The sequence below is a fragment of the Dicentrarchus labrax genome, unplaced genomic scaffold (assembly GCF_905237075.1).
Source record: "Dicentrarchus labrax unplaced genomic scaffold, dlabrax2021, whole genome shotgun sequence".
In the NCBI taxonomy this organism is placed as follows: Eukaryota; Metazoa; Chordata; class Actinopteri; family Moronidae; genus Dicentrarchus; species Dicentrarchus labrax.
Window position 1 is genome coordinate 3,869,602 of NW_026136709.1, and position 17,118 is coordinate 3,886,719.

The 17,118-nt window shown below is 43.0% G+C and overlaps 1 protein-coding gene across 1 annotated transcript in view; it reads left to right on the forward strand.

Moving 5' to 3' along the window:
* zcchc2 (zinc finger, CCHC domain containing 2) overlaps nucleotides 1-16,861 on the forward strand; it is a 28,279-nt gene extending 11,418 nt beyond the window's left edge. Inside the window, exons 6-14 of the mRNA XM_051410632.1 lie at nucleotides 2,113-2,216; nucleotides 3,564-3,626; nucleotides 4,695-4,749; nucleotides 4,982-5,102; nucleotides 7,280-7,347; nucleotides 7,699-7,775; nucleotides 9,071-9,187; nucleotides 9,345-10,952; nucleotides 13,090-16,861. Coding sequence (XP_051266592.1) covers nucleotides 2,113-2,216; nucleotides 3,564-3,626; nucleotides 4,695-4,749; nucleotides 4,982-5,102; nucleotides 7,280-7,347; nucleotides 7,699-7,775; nucleotides 9,071-9,187; nucleotides 9,345-10,952; nucleotides 13,090-13,151 — 2,275 coding nt within the window. The 3' untranslated portion in view covers nucleotides 13,152-16,861. The remainder of the gene's footprint in view (nucleotides 1-2,112; nucleotides 2,217-3,563; nucleotides 3,627-4,694; nucleotides 4,750-4,981; nucleotides 5,103-7,279; nucleotides 7,348-7,698; nucleotides 7,776-9,070; nucleotides 9,188-9,344; nucleotides 10,953-13,089) is intronic.
* The last annotated feature ends 257 nt before the right edge of the window (nucleotides 16,862-17,118 follow it).

The following is a 17,118-nucleotide window of genomic DNA, read 5'->3' on the forward strand; positions in this document are numbered from 1 at the left end:
AGTGTGGCTGAGCATGCACCACGGAAGTCCAGAGGGCTTGTTTAAAGGCGCTGCTTCTGAATATGCGCTGTGTGCAATTCTTTGTGGTTTGAGCGTGCTGATACTTTGACTGTGTTTATATCGCACCTATGCCTGCACCTACCTGAATCAAAAATGGACATGGAAATATTAAATGTGGGAGCTTTAAAGTATCTTGAGTATCTGAGCCGCTGCTGCTGAGAAGTGAGCCAAACCAGCAGATCAACAATAACTAACTTCCTGTCATTTCCACTCATTGTCAATGGATCATATAAGAAGAATAAGATCAGCAGCAAAACTACCTGAACTCTGCAACAAACATGAGCTAAAGGAGGCAGAATCCATCATGTCTGACAATACCCACCCAGTGCCCTCTGGGTCCCGCCGCAGACAACCACCAGCCAAAACGAACAGATATAAATTCTCTTTCATACCCTCTGCTGCTTCTCTGCTCCACTCTGAGGCTTTTCCCTTCCCTGTGTAGCTGTTGTGTTATTTTTTATTGCTACTGCAGCAGAATGAGTTGCCCCTCTGGGACAAATACTTGAACTTGAACTTTATACTGGAAAGTTCTAGAGCCATAAGGAGCGTGTGTTTTTTTAAATAGAATTTCTTAGCAGAATTATGGAAATGTACTTGTGACGAACACAGTGATCTATCGTCATACGTGCATCATGTCCTTGTGCTCAGAGTTTAGTGAGAAACTGCTGCTCCAACTGCTGACCATATCGGTGAGCGGGTCAAATCAGCACGTCAGACTACAACTAACTTCCTGTTGTGTTCAGAACAACAGCATACACACGTCCCTTTCACTTCATGGAATAACTTTGCCTCATGTCTCTTTCTCACAGTGTGAAACTCTCTTCTCTGGAGAGTCTAAGATTATTATTATAATAATAATAATAATAATACCTTTATTTATATAGAACCTTTTAAAAACAGAGTTAGTAAGTGCTTTGACAGACAAAGCAAAATGATTGTTGTGATACACAAAATATATAAAAATAAAGAAAAAACAATTAGAGCAGAATAGAAGCCATGAAAATAAAATGAAATAATAGTTGCCATCACATAAAGGCAAGTCTATAAAGTGGGTTTTAAGAAGTCACTGATTCTGTAAAGCTTTTCTTTAACCTTCCATGATTATCTCCTTCAGAAAGATCCCAGTATTATGTTCAACCTGTTTTGCAGCTGTGCACATATAACACATAGTCTCAGGCATGCTAGACAAGGGACCTTATAGTGTGTGTGTGTGTTGTGTGTGTGTGTGTGTGTGTGTGTGTGTGTGTGTGTGTGTGTGTGTGTGTGTGTGTGTGTGTGTGTGTGTGTGTGTGTGTGTGTGTGTGTGTGTGTGTGTGTGTGATGGTTGGATGGGACTGCTGATATTCAATCCAACAACGCCCTTTAAGCAATACACAAATCACAAACACTCGCTCATACAATGGCGTCCATCAGTTTCATTTTGTGCTAAGTGAAACTGTGGAAAGTGAAACTTTCCTGAACTCAGGCTTTTCATCGGTAGGCCAGCCCACATTGGGATTCTGCTCTTTTCCCCTCCCCTTCTATGGGTCTGTGCTTCACTGATGCCAGAGAAAGCTTTTTCCTTGAATTATCTGAACAACAGTAGTATGTTGGTGTCACTACAGTAGACTGGCATTGCAAGCATTTTGATTCAGGTCTAATTTGCATGTTCAGGACATCTGTGTTGCCATGGTTTGATCTTCATTAGCCACACAAAGCCAAACACTGACCAATATGTACACTTATACTTACAGATACAAAAATAAATATGATTATTTCTTTATTATATATTGAATTTTACGCTCAAAATTAGTCCTGGCCAGAGCCTTGCTTTGAGAACTTTAGTGAAGGACTGAATAATCGTCTAGTCATTGCAGTGTCAAGAATTTGCATAATATGTTGAGAAAATTGAAGGAAAAAGGTTTGGATGGTTGTTGGAGTAATATATGTAGGATTGAAGTAAGGTTTTACCACAGATGTATTGTAGTTGTTCTGCTGCCTCGTGTATTAATCCTCCTGAGAGAAAAACCATGACAGCCAAGTTTCCCTTATTCTCTGTCTCTGCCTATTCAGGGAAAGGTTCCTATCTGCTCCTCCAGTCTTCAGACAGACCAGAAAGGTCTGCAGCTTCTTCAATTGTGACTCCAGTTACTCTACGAAACCTGCTAGCTGCAGATGTGAGTATCAGACGCCAATGTCCATGAAGGTGTAATCATTAGGATTGTTTTTTCACCTTATATCATGTGCTCATTTTCCATACATGCTTTTAGCAATCAAGCATTTTCCTGTTCTGACACCTTTTAAAGTCAGCTCTTAGAATGGTTAACGCTTACACTGTTCAGTTGTCCTATCTGACCTCCTCACAAGGACACCATGTACTCAGAGAAAGTTAGCAACCACTGCAAGTCTTTGATCCATTTTTATTTTCACTTTAGTTCTCATGTTGTTTCAGATTAGTAAATAATTTAACTGTGAAATTAGATTTTGTAAGGAGAGCGTCTCTGCAGTATTTTACCATTTATGACCAGAAGACATGTGGAACAAAGGCACTGTTGTTCTTAAAACAGCAGTCTCATTCTATTTTCTTAGCATGATTATTAAATTGGCTTTCTTTATTATCTGAACAGCTCATGATATGTGCCAGTGCACTGCGGTTTCCTTTGACCATTTAAAATATTAGATAGTTAATTGTTAGAGATGCATTAACAGCTGGTCAAACACACTAGTGCTGCACAATTCATGGAAATAATTTTAAAATCACAATATGCAAATTGCAGAAGCTACAATTTATTTGATAAAGGTAAAATATGTGACAAACAGCATTATAATGAAGCGCTGTAAGAGATGCTCTGGCCTACAAATCTTATTCTCCAGATTTATATTTTAGTTTTTTGTATTAACCTATATAGAAATGTTGCTACCTCATGCTGCCATGAGGAAATATACCTGTACATGTTTAAACTGTAGCTGGTGTATATAGTTAAACTGTGGTTGACAGGCATTTGTGTTTATACTGAAATTACACAAGCATCATAAAACATTCATTGTATACTGTACATTCCTGGCAGTAACCACATTAGAGCAGATTAATTACCAGTTTTCAAAACCACATGATATAAAATTAAATTTGTGTTCCTCACATGTAGTCATTTTTATAATGTTTTACTTGACAGAGCCTATACATTGCTTATTTAATAAGGGAGCATTTATCTTGACTTTCAGCACACACATTACAAGGATGTCAAAATAATCAATACTTTGATACTTTGATACATGTACAAAATTATACAATACTATCATTTAATAGTATCAGATCAGAATAAGGTTTATTGGCAAGTACATTTTCACATACAAGGAATTTGCCTTGATAAGTTAATATAAATACATAAATAAAGATAAAAACAGAGGCAATAAAAGGAGACAATATATACAAATATGAAGAATAGTGACAATATGGCAGAATGCTTGCCGTGTCCAAAATGTGATTACTCCTGTCAGAACCAAAGTTATCTTTTTCTTTACAGGCAACTGCCCGCTGGGTAAGGCCTACCAAGGAGACTGCTCCGATGCCTCCAGCCAGGAGGAAGGTGAGAGGAAGAGAAATGATTCCACTCATTTTCCCACAGTTTTTTTTTTTTTCTGACAAGAGTTTTCCTGTGTGGAGAGCAGTAGTGGCAGGGAGGGAGCAGTGAAGAGGACAAAATAAATGCACAAGAGCATGTATAATCAGTAAATGTGTACGGACAATGCAAAGGAGCGGCCCGCTGACCATGGCTGCTGTGGTAGCTGGAGCCATGCAGAAAACACGAACAGTTAACTAGAGTTTATTTTTGGAGGTCGTTTGGGAAGGCTGAGTCTGTTTCAAATCCTCATATTTCACGGCTATATTTGCCCGATCATGTGCTGGACTGGGTTCAGGTCGAGCAGCAGTAACCACAGCCCTGGCCTGCCTCATACTTGCATCAGAATTGTCAATGCTAGAAGATCTTTTGTGCGTTAGATTAATGCTGTACTCTATAATGTTATACTGCTCATAGATCATTCAATCATTAAAGGGAATTAAATGAGCCTCATCACGGAATTCTTAATGTTTGTGTAATGAGGGTTCCCACACGTCCTGGAAAACCTGGACATTTAGAGACTGGTTTAAACACCTGGAAATTGATTAAAATGACCAAATATCCTGGAAATGAACTATTAGTTGTTTGGCCCAGAAGAGGACCAAACAAACCGAAACATATTTACATTTGAGACGCTGAAAGCTGAGAATTTAGAATTTTATTTCTTTAAAATGACTCAGAATGACAAATCAAAATCAAAATAGTCATAACAAAATAGTCAACAACTAATGGATCAATCATTGCAGCTCTAGTCAACACTGTATTATATTTATTAACTGCTCCAAACGCTTTTCCCCAAATCGCCTCTTTTAGAATAAAAGTGCTCTGGCAGCAGCTACAACAATATATTGATGCCATGGCAACAGGTGGTGTTTAAGTTACATTTGTTATGCCCTACTTTACATAATAGTCTTTCCCTGTTTATGTCTCCTTTAACATTAAAAATGAGAGAAGAATGAGTTGCATGTGTTTTTAATGTTGATTGACAGTTGTACAGATGTAACGGAGCTCTGTTGATGTTTCTCTCATATTTAGAGTCGTATGTTCAGGGATACAAGAAAAAGCACGGGACCAAGAGTCCATGTCAAGGGTAAGTAGACTGTGTGGTCTGATCTGTGCCTCTGAATACTCTCATCCCCATTATTAAAGTAGGACATCACCGCAGCAAATAATAATGTAACTCTACCATATTATATCTTAGAGAAAACAATAGGTATTGTTTTAGGAAGACTGCAGGCAAAGATGTTTACTTCCATATCCAACAGGACTCAAAGTGTGAAAAATATATATTATATGTAATATATTCCTTTATTCTCCACCAGTCTCTCTAGTGCCAAGGGCTCCCAGGGGGATAGTCGGAGGGGGGCCCACACTGCAGAACATAATGGTCCAGCAGAGAGGAGGAAGAGCTGTACGCTGAGGAGCAGCCAGGAGGCAGAACAGGTGAGGGTGGAAGGCTGAACTAGGCCAGATATCTTCCTCATTCTGAAATGTTTGGTGATCTGCAGTACTTCTAAATACATGGCTGATCAGTTCAATGTATTACACTGTTTATTTATTAATGTATATGATAAATGGTAAAGGGTAAAGATAAAAAGCTCTAAAATCAAAGGTTTCCTAACCATGACACCAAAGAAAATTGTAAAATTGATCCAATAAAAGCGTGATAAAACATCATGGAACCAGAGACACTTCATCATTAACCCTGCATCATTAAAGAAGGGAGAGTAAAACATGTGAACAATAGGCCTACTGTAGTTGGTAGATGATATGACCCTTTGTCAACAAAGTGTTGTGTTGTATTGTCAAGAAAACTCCTGGAAAATTATTTCTTAAACAAGAGTGGGAACCCTGATTGGTTGATTTGACAGTGACTGACTGTCATGATGTTGTCTGACTGTAAAAGGAGCAATACTGTCAATAAGAAAAAGTTTGCATTTACAAATAAAAATGCCAACAGAAAGAAAACAAGCTCAGTACTTTGAAAAAGAGCATTTGAAGTGCTGAGTGTTTGTTGGTGTGTTGGGTTGAGGCCCTGCTGGGTCAAGGTGTTTCTCTCATGTAACCGCAGCAGAGGTATTTAGCAGTGTTGGTCTAATGATTAACTCCACTGTAAGGCTCAGCAGCACAGTACACAGTTACACACAGTTCCATGAACACTAGTTAATCATTATAGCTTGTTGTTACATGGAAGCCTGTAGGACGCCTTTCCACCCAAACTATCTTAAACTTTTAGTCCCAGGAACTACTTTTCAAGGAAGTAAAATGTTTCTGTGCAAGCCATTTTTTTTGCGTGACTATACAAGATGTATGCTTGCTTCTTCCCTGCTGATGTGTGGAAGCACAGTGAATAAAAAACAAACTGCTTTTCGGATGCAGATTTTTAAAATGGTGGCTGAAATAAAATGCTGTGCATACTCGACCAATCAGAAACGTTCAGCACTGAAAGCCCCACCCCCAAAGTTCTTGTACTCTTGGAAGGTACCACCCCCGACTACCCCAGGGAGTTTGTGGGGGACAAAATAATGTCCCTGGAACTCAATTTAGACCCTGGTCCTTGCTGTGGAGAGTATATTTACCATAGTGTGTGTGTGTGTGTGTGTGTGTGTGTGTGTGCGTGTGTGTGTGTGTGTGTGTGCGTGTGTGTGCGTGTGTGTGCGTGTGTGCGTGTGCGTGTTTGGATGTGTCACACACTGCCACGTGAATGGGAGTACTCCACGCTAATCTCACTGATATAGGTCAAGACTACTTGTATGTGTCAGTGGGGGGAGAGAGAGAGAGTGAGAGAGAAAAAGAGAGACAGCACTGTGCTGACAAAGCACATCCCCTGCCTCTCTCTCACTCACTCACTCACACACACACACACACACACACACACACAATAGAGGCTTAACACATTGGAAATGCCTTTCTGTGCTGCTGCTCCGGGCTACACCACATTTGTTTTCACAATGTCATTTTTGGAATTAAGATAACAAATGAAGTTTACACAGGGTACAGCATACAGAATAAATGTAACCTAAACACTATGTGTAACACAAAATTCCACTTTACTCCAAAAATCTTTGATATTGGAAAATTGATAAGAACACATTCTATCTTTCTCGGCTCTGATTGGTTGTTTTCATTCAGGCCCGGTGGATTATGGCAAATGCCATTAGGAGCACTAGGAGGAGCCAGAGGAACTGAATTGTTCACAGATTATCTGTCTCATGTACTACTGTCAGGATATAGTGAATGTTTCAGCAAGTATGATAAAAAGTTGTACCAACATGTTTGCATTTGTATTTCTGAAGCATCCAACATCAAAGCCCTCAGTTTACATTTCCAACACTGCTATCTAGAGGTCTGGGATTTAAACACAAACATTGATACAGTGTCTTTGAGAATTTATACAATATCACAAAACAGAATATTGCAGTACAATATATTTTTATATTTTCTGACACCCGTCTTTAATGCATTGATTTATGACTGGCCACACTGGGCAGTGTTACTTGTGTTAAGAAAATGCTACGATGATGTCAGGAAGCGGAAGAGGAATTCTCTGTTGTCAGGCTGTGTTAATGGTTGTGGTTGAAACTTGGTGAAGCTGCGCTGACTCTCTGTCCTCCTCACAGCACCCAGAAACAGAGAAGAGAAGCCACCCAGCCACTAAAACAAAGAGCAGAGGCCTGCCCACAGACAGGTAGGTCAGCGACGGCTGATCAGCATTTTATGAGCGTGTTATGGGAACTGTGGAGATATCACTGCTAGAGGGTCAAACTGTTAAGTATGACATAACAAGAAAAAGGTTTAATTGCTTTGTAAGATAGAAGTCATGCTTACACTGTGTCACACAAAGGTTACAGTCACATGTCTTCTTGTTTGTGTGATCTGTATAGATAATGAGAGACAGTATTGTACTGAACCGTCAAAGGCCTATCAGTCTGTAATCTGCCAATGACTGCTCACCACATACCACATTTATATCCTGTTACTGTGTTTCTCTGTCCACATCACACTGTCCCCATCTCTTCCAATCTCCATCTATTTTCAGGGACAAGGGGAAGGGGAAAGGTGCTGCCTTTGTAGCCAACGGTAGGCTGGTACCAACCCTGTCACCTCAGAGGAAAGGTGAGTGTCTGGATGGCTGTGATAGAAATCACACGGTAGTTTAAATGTTGCCTGCTAGATGGACTTTATTATTACAGATGAGAGGTTTCCAGACTGTGAGGTGGGGGTGAGAGCATAGAGGGAGAGACGTGACTAAAACAATGCCGCGTGATGTAAGAGGGACAGGAGCATGCCGCTTTTCTAACAACAACAGGAAGTTGGTTATTGTAGTTTGGCTCAACAATGTGAGCAGTTGCAGCAGTGGCACAGCTTATGGAGGCTATTATAGTACTTTAGAAACCCTTAGTGCCTGATTGCAACAACAATCACGCTGCTTCTCACAGTCAAATCTAAACACACAGACGGGACTCGTACATTTTTCCACTTTCCGAGGATATTATTATCTCTGATGTGAATCCAAGTTTTCCTGGGTATCAAAATAGTGCAATGGTAGTTGTCCGTGTTGTACACTGCAAACAGGAACTGCTAATCGCTAACCCAGCATACTTTAAATGGCGCCAGTTTGACAAAATGTAAACAAATATACAGGGTTCCCACGCATCCTGGAAAACCTGGAAATTTAGAGTCTGGTTTTCCAGTCATGGAAGCACCTGGAATTTGATTTAAATCGTATTTTAGCACATCACATGGCCACATTTTCTGTAAAACAAGATGAATTCTACTTGATTTGAACTGTTACTTATGGACTGTGGCCATAGTGTTATGGTTAGAGGAAAACTGTGGTATATACATAACCACTGACCACCTCCCTGTAATAAACCTACACTACATCATGAACCTGCATCATTAAACAAGAAGTCAGTACTAGGCCTACTGGTAATGTATATGAACTGTTGTCCTGTATTGTAAAATTCCTGGAAAGGTCCTGGAAGATTCTTAAAAAGAATGGGAACTCTGATATAGGCTAAAAGAAACCAGGCTCAGGCTGTATCTACCAAATAGCACAGGATTGACAAGATAATAACAAAACTACAGACTAAATGTTGTCTGAGAGGGTTCCCACAGACCTTAATAAACCCTGGTTTCTAAAATAACATCCCTTACATACATAAATGGTTGTAAATGCCTCTTACACAGACACAACCATAGACCAAACATTACATTATTTTACCATTACTATCACAAATCCACAGGTTTTCATTTTTTATTTGAAATAAATAAACACATTTTCATGTTGGATGAAATAACTGACCTTAAAACATTGAATCTTTTGGTACATTGACAGTGAATGCTCTGTAGACTGATGCTTGGTGGATCGTCTGTAGTTTAACACACACACACACACGTTGTTGCAGATGGAGGTTCTGGTCCAGATACCTTTGGTGAAACATCATCAGAAAGCTACAGCTCTCCATCCAGCCCTCAACACAGAGGACCAGAGAGCATGGATAGTGAGGACGACAACAACAAAGGTAACACACACACACACACACACACACACACACACACACACACACACACACACACACAGATGATGTAGCTGTAGTTTGCTGCATGTCTCTCTCATTGTCCTCTGTCATGAGGGTGTTGGTGTAACGTGGCCTGAACCTGATCTTGTTTCTCTGACAGATACAGACAGCCACTCTGATGACTCCAGCAAAGGACCGGGCCCTGGCATGTTCTTCACTCACCAGACTGGTCCAGCTGCGGTGGGAGAGGTCTCCTCTGTCCACCCTCTGTCTTCCAAGAACCACCAGGCCCAGCTGGAGCCGCTCTGCCCAGAGACCGGCTCAGATTTCCCCCCTCTCTCCTTCATGCATCCTCTGCCCTATGTGCTCCCCAACGGGGCCGCTGACTCTCCACTTCCACTGGTCCCTCCTCCCAGCCAAAGCATCATCCCCGACGTGAAGCCCTCCTCCGGGACTTTGATGATGCAGATGCCCCTAGTGCCTCCAGCTGTCCCAGGCCCTGGACTTGTGGGAGAACCAGAGAAGAGGGACATGCTCCCAACCTTTGGGATTCCACCTATCGGCCTCCACCCTCCGGCAAGTCCTGCTGTGCAGCCTCTGGTTCAGAGATTCAAAACAGCTTTGTCTCACAGCCAGGGTGGCACTGATGGAGCTTCAGGGAGCGGTTCTACCCCCGCATCCCCGCAGGCTTCACACCAGGTTCCTGTAAGAGCCATCAGTGTCATGTCTCCTGGCTCCACATCCTTCTCCTCTCCTCTTCATCAGTCTCTGCCCTGCCAAGACCCAGCCAGTGTCAGCTCAGGCCTGGCCCCCTCCCTGCCACATGTGGAGACTTCACATGCCAAGCACCCCAGCTTAACCTTACCGTCTGGCCTGCCTTCTCCCTACACCCTGCCCCCTGTCCCCACCTCCGTCATGCCTGCTGTAGGACCGCCTGCAGCCACTGGGGTAGCTCTATCTCCTGGACATGTACAAGCAGCTGTTCCTCCAGCTGTGCCCACCCACACCCCTGGACCCGCCCCCAGCCCCAGCCCAGCACTTACTCACAGCACGGCCCACAGCGACTGTACAGCGTACAGCAACAGCAGTGCTTCCTGTGGAAGTGCCCCTGTTAACCCTATTACCCTTCAGCAAACCCAGCAGCAACAGTTGCCCCCCCAGCAGCCGACACCACCACAACAGCAGCAGCAGCAACCGATGGGCTGCGGGACCTGTGGTTGCCACAACAACTGCGGCGGCCGAGGCGGCGTCACTAACAACAACAGCGTCAGCGGTGCCTCCGGCTGCCAAACGCCGCTATACTTCCCTGCCCACCAGATGGCAGCAGCGCGGCAGATGTTCAGCGTTCCGCCGCACATCTTCCAGCTCACGAGCCTGTGCAGCAACAGTTACCTCACCCAGGCTCAGCCTCCTCACCAGGCCAACGGCGCTGCCACCCTGTCCCCCTTCTTCCCCACCGCTCCGCCTCCCGCACACCCGCCCCCCTACGGCCCCCTTCACACTCACTCTCACAGCCACGCGGACGTGTCGTCACACATGCTCGGCACTGCCAACTACAACCTCCAGCAGCAGATGGCGCCAGCGGCGTCGTTCTGCCAGCGCATCTACCACCACATGTACCCGAATCAGCTGGGGATGATGCCTGCCGCCGCGCTGGGGGGAGGCGGAGTCAATAAGAAGAACGGCAACGTGTCCTGCTATAACTGTGGAGTGAGCGGCCACTACGCTCAGGACTGCAACCAACCCTCCATAGACTCCACACAGCAAGGTAGTGCAGCCTCACGGAGCAGGGAGAAACAGAGGACCCCTTAGTTTCCCTTCCCCAGAACCCCAAGCAGTCATTGGCCAACATTCAGCCCAGACTATAAAAAGTCAGGCCTCGTCCTCACCAAGTATATTTTGAGCTGTTTAGTTTGAGCTCTCGTGGGTTTCCTGCTTCAGTTTGGTTTATTTGGCCAGGAGAGAAGCTGTGCCACTGGAACACTCAATTCACAGCAGATAATTCAAAGTGTCGCCTATCCTCCGGGACACCCGTACTGGTAGTGTGTGGCCAGAGAAGGAAAAGCATGACAACAAGCAGTCATACAGAGCTATAAGGAACAAGAATAAAGTTTGTTTTGGCTCCACCTCTGCCATCACACTCCACTGTGATTGGTTATCCAGTGCCAGTGCCAGCCCCTGGTTTGCATGTAGTCGGGCAGACAGAGCGAAACTAACCACTCTAAAACCAACAAGCAGTGGGTGTGACCACAGCCTTGATGTGTTTTCGCATGCCTTTTAGTAAGGAGCAATAGACCTTTTTCACAGTGCGAGACTAGAAATAGTAGGATAAACACAGGTGATACCAATGATGCTGCTATTTGGTACAGCTCACTGGTAAGTTTACCCTACTGTTTCATGTCAAAATGGCTGCTGTGAGAAGGGTCCACACACGATTCAGGCTTTGAATTGAAGCACTACATGAAACTGGCTTGAGTCTCACTGACAAACTAACAAACTCACAAGCTCACTCATTCACAACTAGCAGGCTGCAGATGTCCCACAAGGGGGAGCTGTTCAGTTGTTGTCCCAGGTTACCCCGACCCCGCTACCTAGAGACAGTCGGCAGGTGTATCGCCCCCTACTGGCTATTCAAGTAATGGTTGAACTCTTCTGCCAACTGCCATTTAGTGTGTGTTTTGAGGTTTTAACAGAAGCAGTTCCCACTCTTTGCCTGTAGGTGGCACAAGCGTTAACGCTGCAGACTCTCCGTTTCCTGTAAAGGAGTTTAGGGAAGCAGCTGTGGGGAAATGGCCCTGAAGTGCATCTTCCAAACTAACCTATTAGTCTTCATGCTTTAAATGTTTTCCTTTGTAAAAACCTGTTTCCAGTGTAGAAACACTTCTTCTCAGTCCCTCCAGGAAGTTGCCATCATTAACAGTTAACCCACATTCAGCCCTGTGAATTTGGCAAGACTGCAAATGGGGCCGTGTCGTGATTTCCTGAAATGTTTTACCAATCATTGCAGTCCCAGAACGTTGAGCCACACGTCCCCAAACTACTATTGATTTTATTCTCACAAGTTGCCTTCGATTTTTACAACAAAAATAATCAGCTATTTTTTACTTTCTCCCACAATTTAGTTGTAAAAAAAAAAATGCTTAAAAGCTTCACAACATGCAATGCAATGATTTAGGAAAGCTGCTGTGAAATGAGACATTGTAGACCTGCAAACTCCTGGAGGAACTGTCCCACCCAAAGCTTAAATCTCACCTTTGTGTAGCTTGAAGTGTGAGTGCAATGCCTCACCAAGCAGTAATGGGCTCGTGACTGCCCCCAGTGGCTGACTCCCATAGCAGATATGGTTTTATGTCATTGGCCACTCGTTGCATCTGGGACCAGTCACACAAAGGTGAACTACCTGCACGGAGCCGCTTCCACAAGCTTTTCTATGGGAAACACGTCTGCCACGCAGTGCATGACACAGTGCCAGTGGCGGTACCTAACCCCGCCTGCTGGTCTACACACTGCTGCTCACAGGGTACGGCAACTGAATTTGCAGACCTGGACCGAGTAATCCCCCCCCGCCCACTGCAGTGCAACAGTAACTGCCAACATTCATTCATAGCCGACATGATGCTCATTGAAATATGTGCAGTTATATTTTCATTGAGAAATGAAGTGATAGCAAACCAGTGACTGTCAGTTCAGTTAGTGGCTAGCTGAAGGTACTGTGGAGGAGAGCCTAACAATGTAAAGTGTACATGAACAAATGTGTTGTTAGGAGAATACATGTTTAGGTCATTCCAAGCTAAACCCAGCATTCATGTTCAGACTATTCTTTTTTTTCTGTGCACTGATTGTATATCCTGTGTGTGTTTGGATGCATCTCTGTACGTGTGCATGTGGTTGCTCGTGTGTTGCAGGTGGCTTCCGGTTAAAGTACACAGCCTCCCACATTTCAGAAGCACTCGACAACGCCGACTGAAGGAGAGAAGAAGAGGAGTCCCTCTGGGTCTCGTTTCCACGGCGATGGTCCTCTGCTCCTCCCCGGGCACTGTGCGTGAGCAGCTCACTGAAGCTTCTGTGTACTTCAGGAAAAAAAAACTCAAAAAAAAAAAAAAAAACTCAAAAAGAAAGAGTGACCTGCCAAAGGCTCGGTGGACAAAGCCTAAGTACTTGTGCCTGAGAAAACTTTGTTCCCATGGAGATGACTCACTGTCTCGTGCACAGCGACAGTCCACGTGACCACGGGCCCCTTCCCTTTCAGTTTGTTTTTGATATTTTTGCACTGAGGGTTGGATATGATTAACTTATTACTTAATTATTAGGAAGTTCAGAGATTTTGGGGGATTTTTTTGTTTTTACTTAAAAGTCTCAACTGAAAATGGTTCTTGTACACTTATTTCTAAAATAGCGTATTTATGCTTTTTCCTCATTATTACTGTTCACCTAGGATTTTATTGTCTGACAGAATTGTACAGCAGTTTTCAAAGATTAAAAACAAGAATCAAAAGAGTAATGTAAGCAGAATGGAATTTAGGTTTGTTTCAGTTTTGCTGTAAGGTTTTGAATGTACACCTTCTCATATAAGGAAGCTGACTGTGTGTAAGTGTATGCGTTTGCGCCACTTGATATGTGTTTAGTTGGAAGGTAATTGCTGCTTTGTAACTATATATTTTTTTTCCATTTTTAAAATAGTTTTATTGAGTGAAATGCACTATAGCGAGGCAGGAACACAAGTGCACTAGAACAGTCGGCACTAGAACAGAATTATTGTTTTTCAAAATCGACACGATAAAGTGGAATAATCAGCTGATGCAGCGTTTTGACTGTTTTAGAATATTGAAGTATTTCAGGTGAGGAACAGCTTTTTAGGGCTAGCTTTTTGAAAAGAGATGCTGTAGACCCCAGCTGAGTAAACTCACAGTAGTCAGATTGACTATGACCCCCTGAATTTTAGTCTAAAGACACGGTCAGGCTGAAATTCCCACTTGTACACAGAAAATACTCAGAAGCTCTGGGTAGATTCTATTTTGGACTCTGGTATTTCTAACCACTACTGCGGCGGTTCTACAGGCCTCCGTTGGCGTCAAACTAGCTAGAACATACAATGTGTGATCTAACCAGGTGTAAAGGTTAACAGTTTTATACCCCTGCAGCCCTGATCTCGCTCCCCAAGAATGATGTGTTTACATGCATTTGTTAGCCTGAAACCTTCATTCAGCCTGTTAGCCAGTTAGCTGTAGGGCGAGGTGGAGCTGGGCCTGAAATCGATTCATTTGGAATAAAATTTTAATACGATGCAAAAAAAAAAAAAAACGGCTGAATGGAAAAAGATTTACGCTACAGATGTTCTAATGCGGGGATATACAGCTGCTAAGGCCTCTTTAAAACAATCCACTCAGTCATCTACAGAGAACGTTTCCCTGCTGAAGGCCCCCGTTATAACACACTACAGATGAAGTGGTGTTTGTAGTTTTGTTTTTTAAGAAACAAAAATCAGGACCAGGATTTTATTGGATGGGGGGGGGGTATTTTGTCTTGCCCTAACCAATGGGCAGTTCTTCCTGCCCCTCAGATGTTGATTTCATTCGAAGCTGCACTGATGCTCATCAGGAGCAGTAAAGTTAACACTCAAGTCAATTAAAGAAATATGCTAACTTATTTAAGTGTGTTATTTCTGTAAGTCCACTTACAACATCTGTACAGCTGCATCAGTCTCCTCCACGCTCACCAGTTTTCTGTCTTACACTTTTTCATGGATGTAGCTAGCTAGCTGGGCGTTCCCATTTATTTATTAAAGCAAGATGTAACTTCTGTTTAACTGTGGCCACAGGTGACATTAACAGGATGCTAGAGAATAGTATAGTCAGTGAAATGATGACTCAGTAATCAGCAATGTCTATCTAAAGTTGGCCACCGTACGTTGAACACATCAGACCAAGCAAGGCTGCAGCAGCGAGAACTGATGATCAGTTTCTAGAAGTGAACATTTTCAGACATGCATAAATGATTGCAGACAATTCACAGAGCTCTTTGTGTGAAGCATACTGACGCTTTAAGAATACAGCAGTTTGGTATTGATGGCCATTTCAATTGTTGAGCTTCCTTTTGTTAAAGCTGCAGTAGGTAATTTAACTTTGTGTCATGTTTGCCGAGAAAGATAGTTGATCGTTGAGTCTCTTTCCTACGGCGTGAAATACGGACGCTTTGGTGAATGAGACTCAACTACCTTCAAACCTCCAACCCAAAGTGTCTTTCTATCCTTCTCGGCTCTGATTGGTTGTTTTCGTTCAGGCCCGGTGGATTCTTGCAAATAGCATTAGGAGCACTAGGAGGAGCCAGAGGAAGCTGATTTTCTTTTACAGATTATTTTGTCTCATGTACTACTGTCAGGATGTAGTGAACGTTTTAGCAAATATGACCAAAAAAAATCTTTATAAAAATGACCTACTGCAGCTTTAAGGACAGAATTTTCAGCCGTTGCTTTCATCAGTGTACAAGGTGGAGCCAGCTTCAAACTGTCCCGTGGATTAACTTCTCAAGGGTTGATATATGAATATGAAGACATTTCTCTCCTGCACTCTTGGTATATTAATGTGTTTGTGTGTCAGATCACCTGTTAAAGAGTGAACTGTTCACAGCTGGCTCCTATAAGAGAGCAGAATGTGTGTTGTGTTGAAACACTGAGGAAGGCAATTACTGACTTTTTCTACACTTGTTAATGTAGAGAATGAATGTGGAATATCCATGTTGGGGGTTTCTTTCTCCACAGAACTGTTGAAAACTGACATAAGATATCTGTCGAACCTGATAATGACATTTGACCACCAATTTTTGTTTGTTTTAAGCCATCAGATTCCCTCACGTGTTTAAGGTTATTCTACTTTCTAAGGTGGTATTTCATGCTTCCGCAGCCTCACTTTGTCCAGCTGTGTCGTTCCTGGTCAGGGCGGTGTGTGTGTGTGTGTGTGTGTGTGTGTGTGTGTGTGTGTGTGTGTGTGTGTGTGTGTGTGTGTGTGTGTGTGTGTGTGTGTGTGTGTGTGTGTGTGTGTGTGTGTGTGTGTGTGTGTGTGTGTGTGTGTGTGTGTGTGTGTGTGTGTGAGAGACACTCTCAGGCTGTTTTCAGGGCTTTGTGGACGCTCTGCTTGTTTTAGTGGTTTTGTCTGCCTACTGTCAGTGCATTAGTTCAATTAAAAATCTATGCATACGTGCTTGTTTCCCTGAACGCTTAAAGTGACTGTCACGGGCGCCAGTGGTGGAGACTCTGTGATGTTTGATGTAAATGTGTAAAGGATGCACACCCTCAGACACACTGCTGTTAGATCGGACTATGTCCAAAACTGTTTCCCAGAAAGTTCTTCCTTTCGTTCGACACTTGAAGCGGATCCGAGGGTCCTGCCGAGCTCTGGACCCAGTGATCACAAGCAGTGAGCAGATGTGGACCAGTGTACATACCGAGGATGCACCAAACAACCCAAGTGTAGTTTTGTTAACCTTGATGGTTTGAAAAATGCTGTACTGTACATTTGCAAGGGGTCCCGCGGCCCTCAGTTGTAATGTTTACTGTACTCTTTGATATCTCTGTACTGGAAAGGTCAAATATATTTCTAGAGCGGAATTTGGATTTTATGCAAATTGTTGATGTTTTTTTTCCTGTAATTAAAAGCAATAAATATAAAAATGATAAGTGAATTCTTTGAAGTGAACATTTTTGAGCAGTTTGTTTTTATGGCGGGGAAAGTGGCGTCCAGTTCAGACCAAAGACTGACAACAACATGAACCTTGCAACTTCCACATACTGAAACCTGCCAGTTCACACTAATGCAACAAGACCAGATGATGTTATTGTCTCCATAGCAACAACTCTTCTTTTTGTGTAGCTGGATATACGTTGTAGCATCCTAAGATATAAAATGAGGATGGTGACTTTACAGGCGCTACAGTTGCTA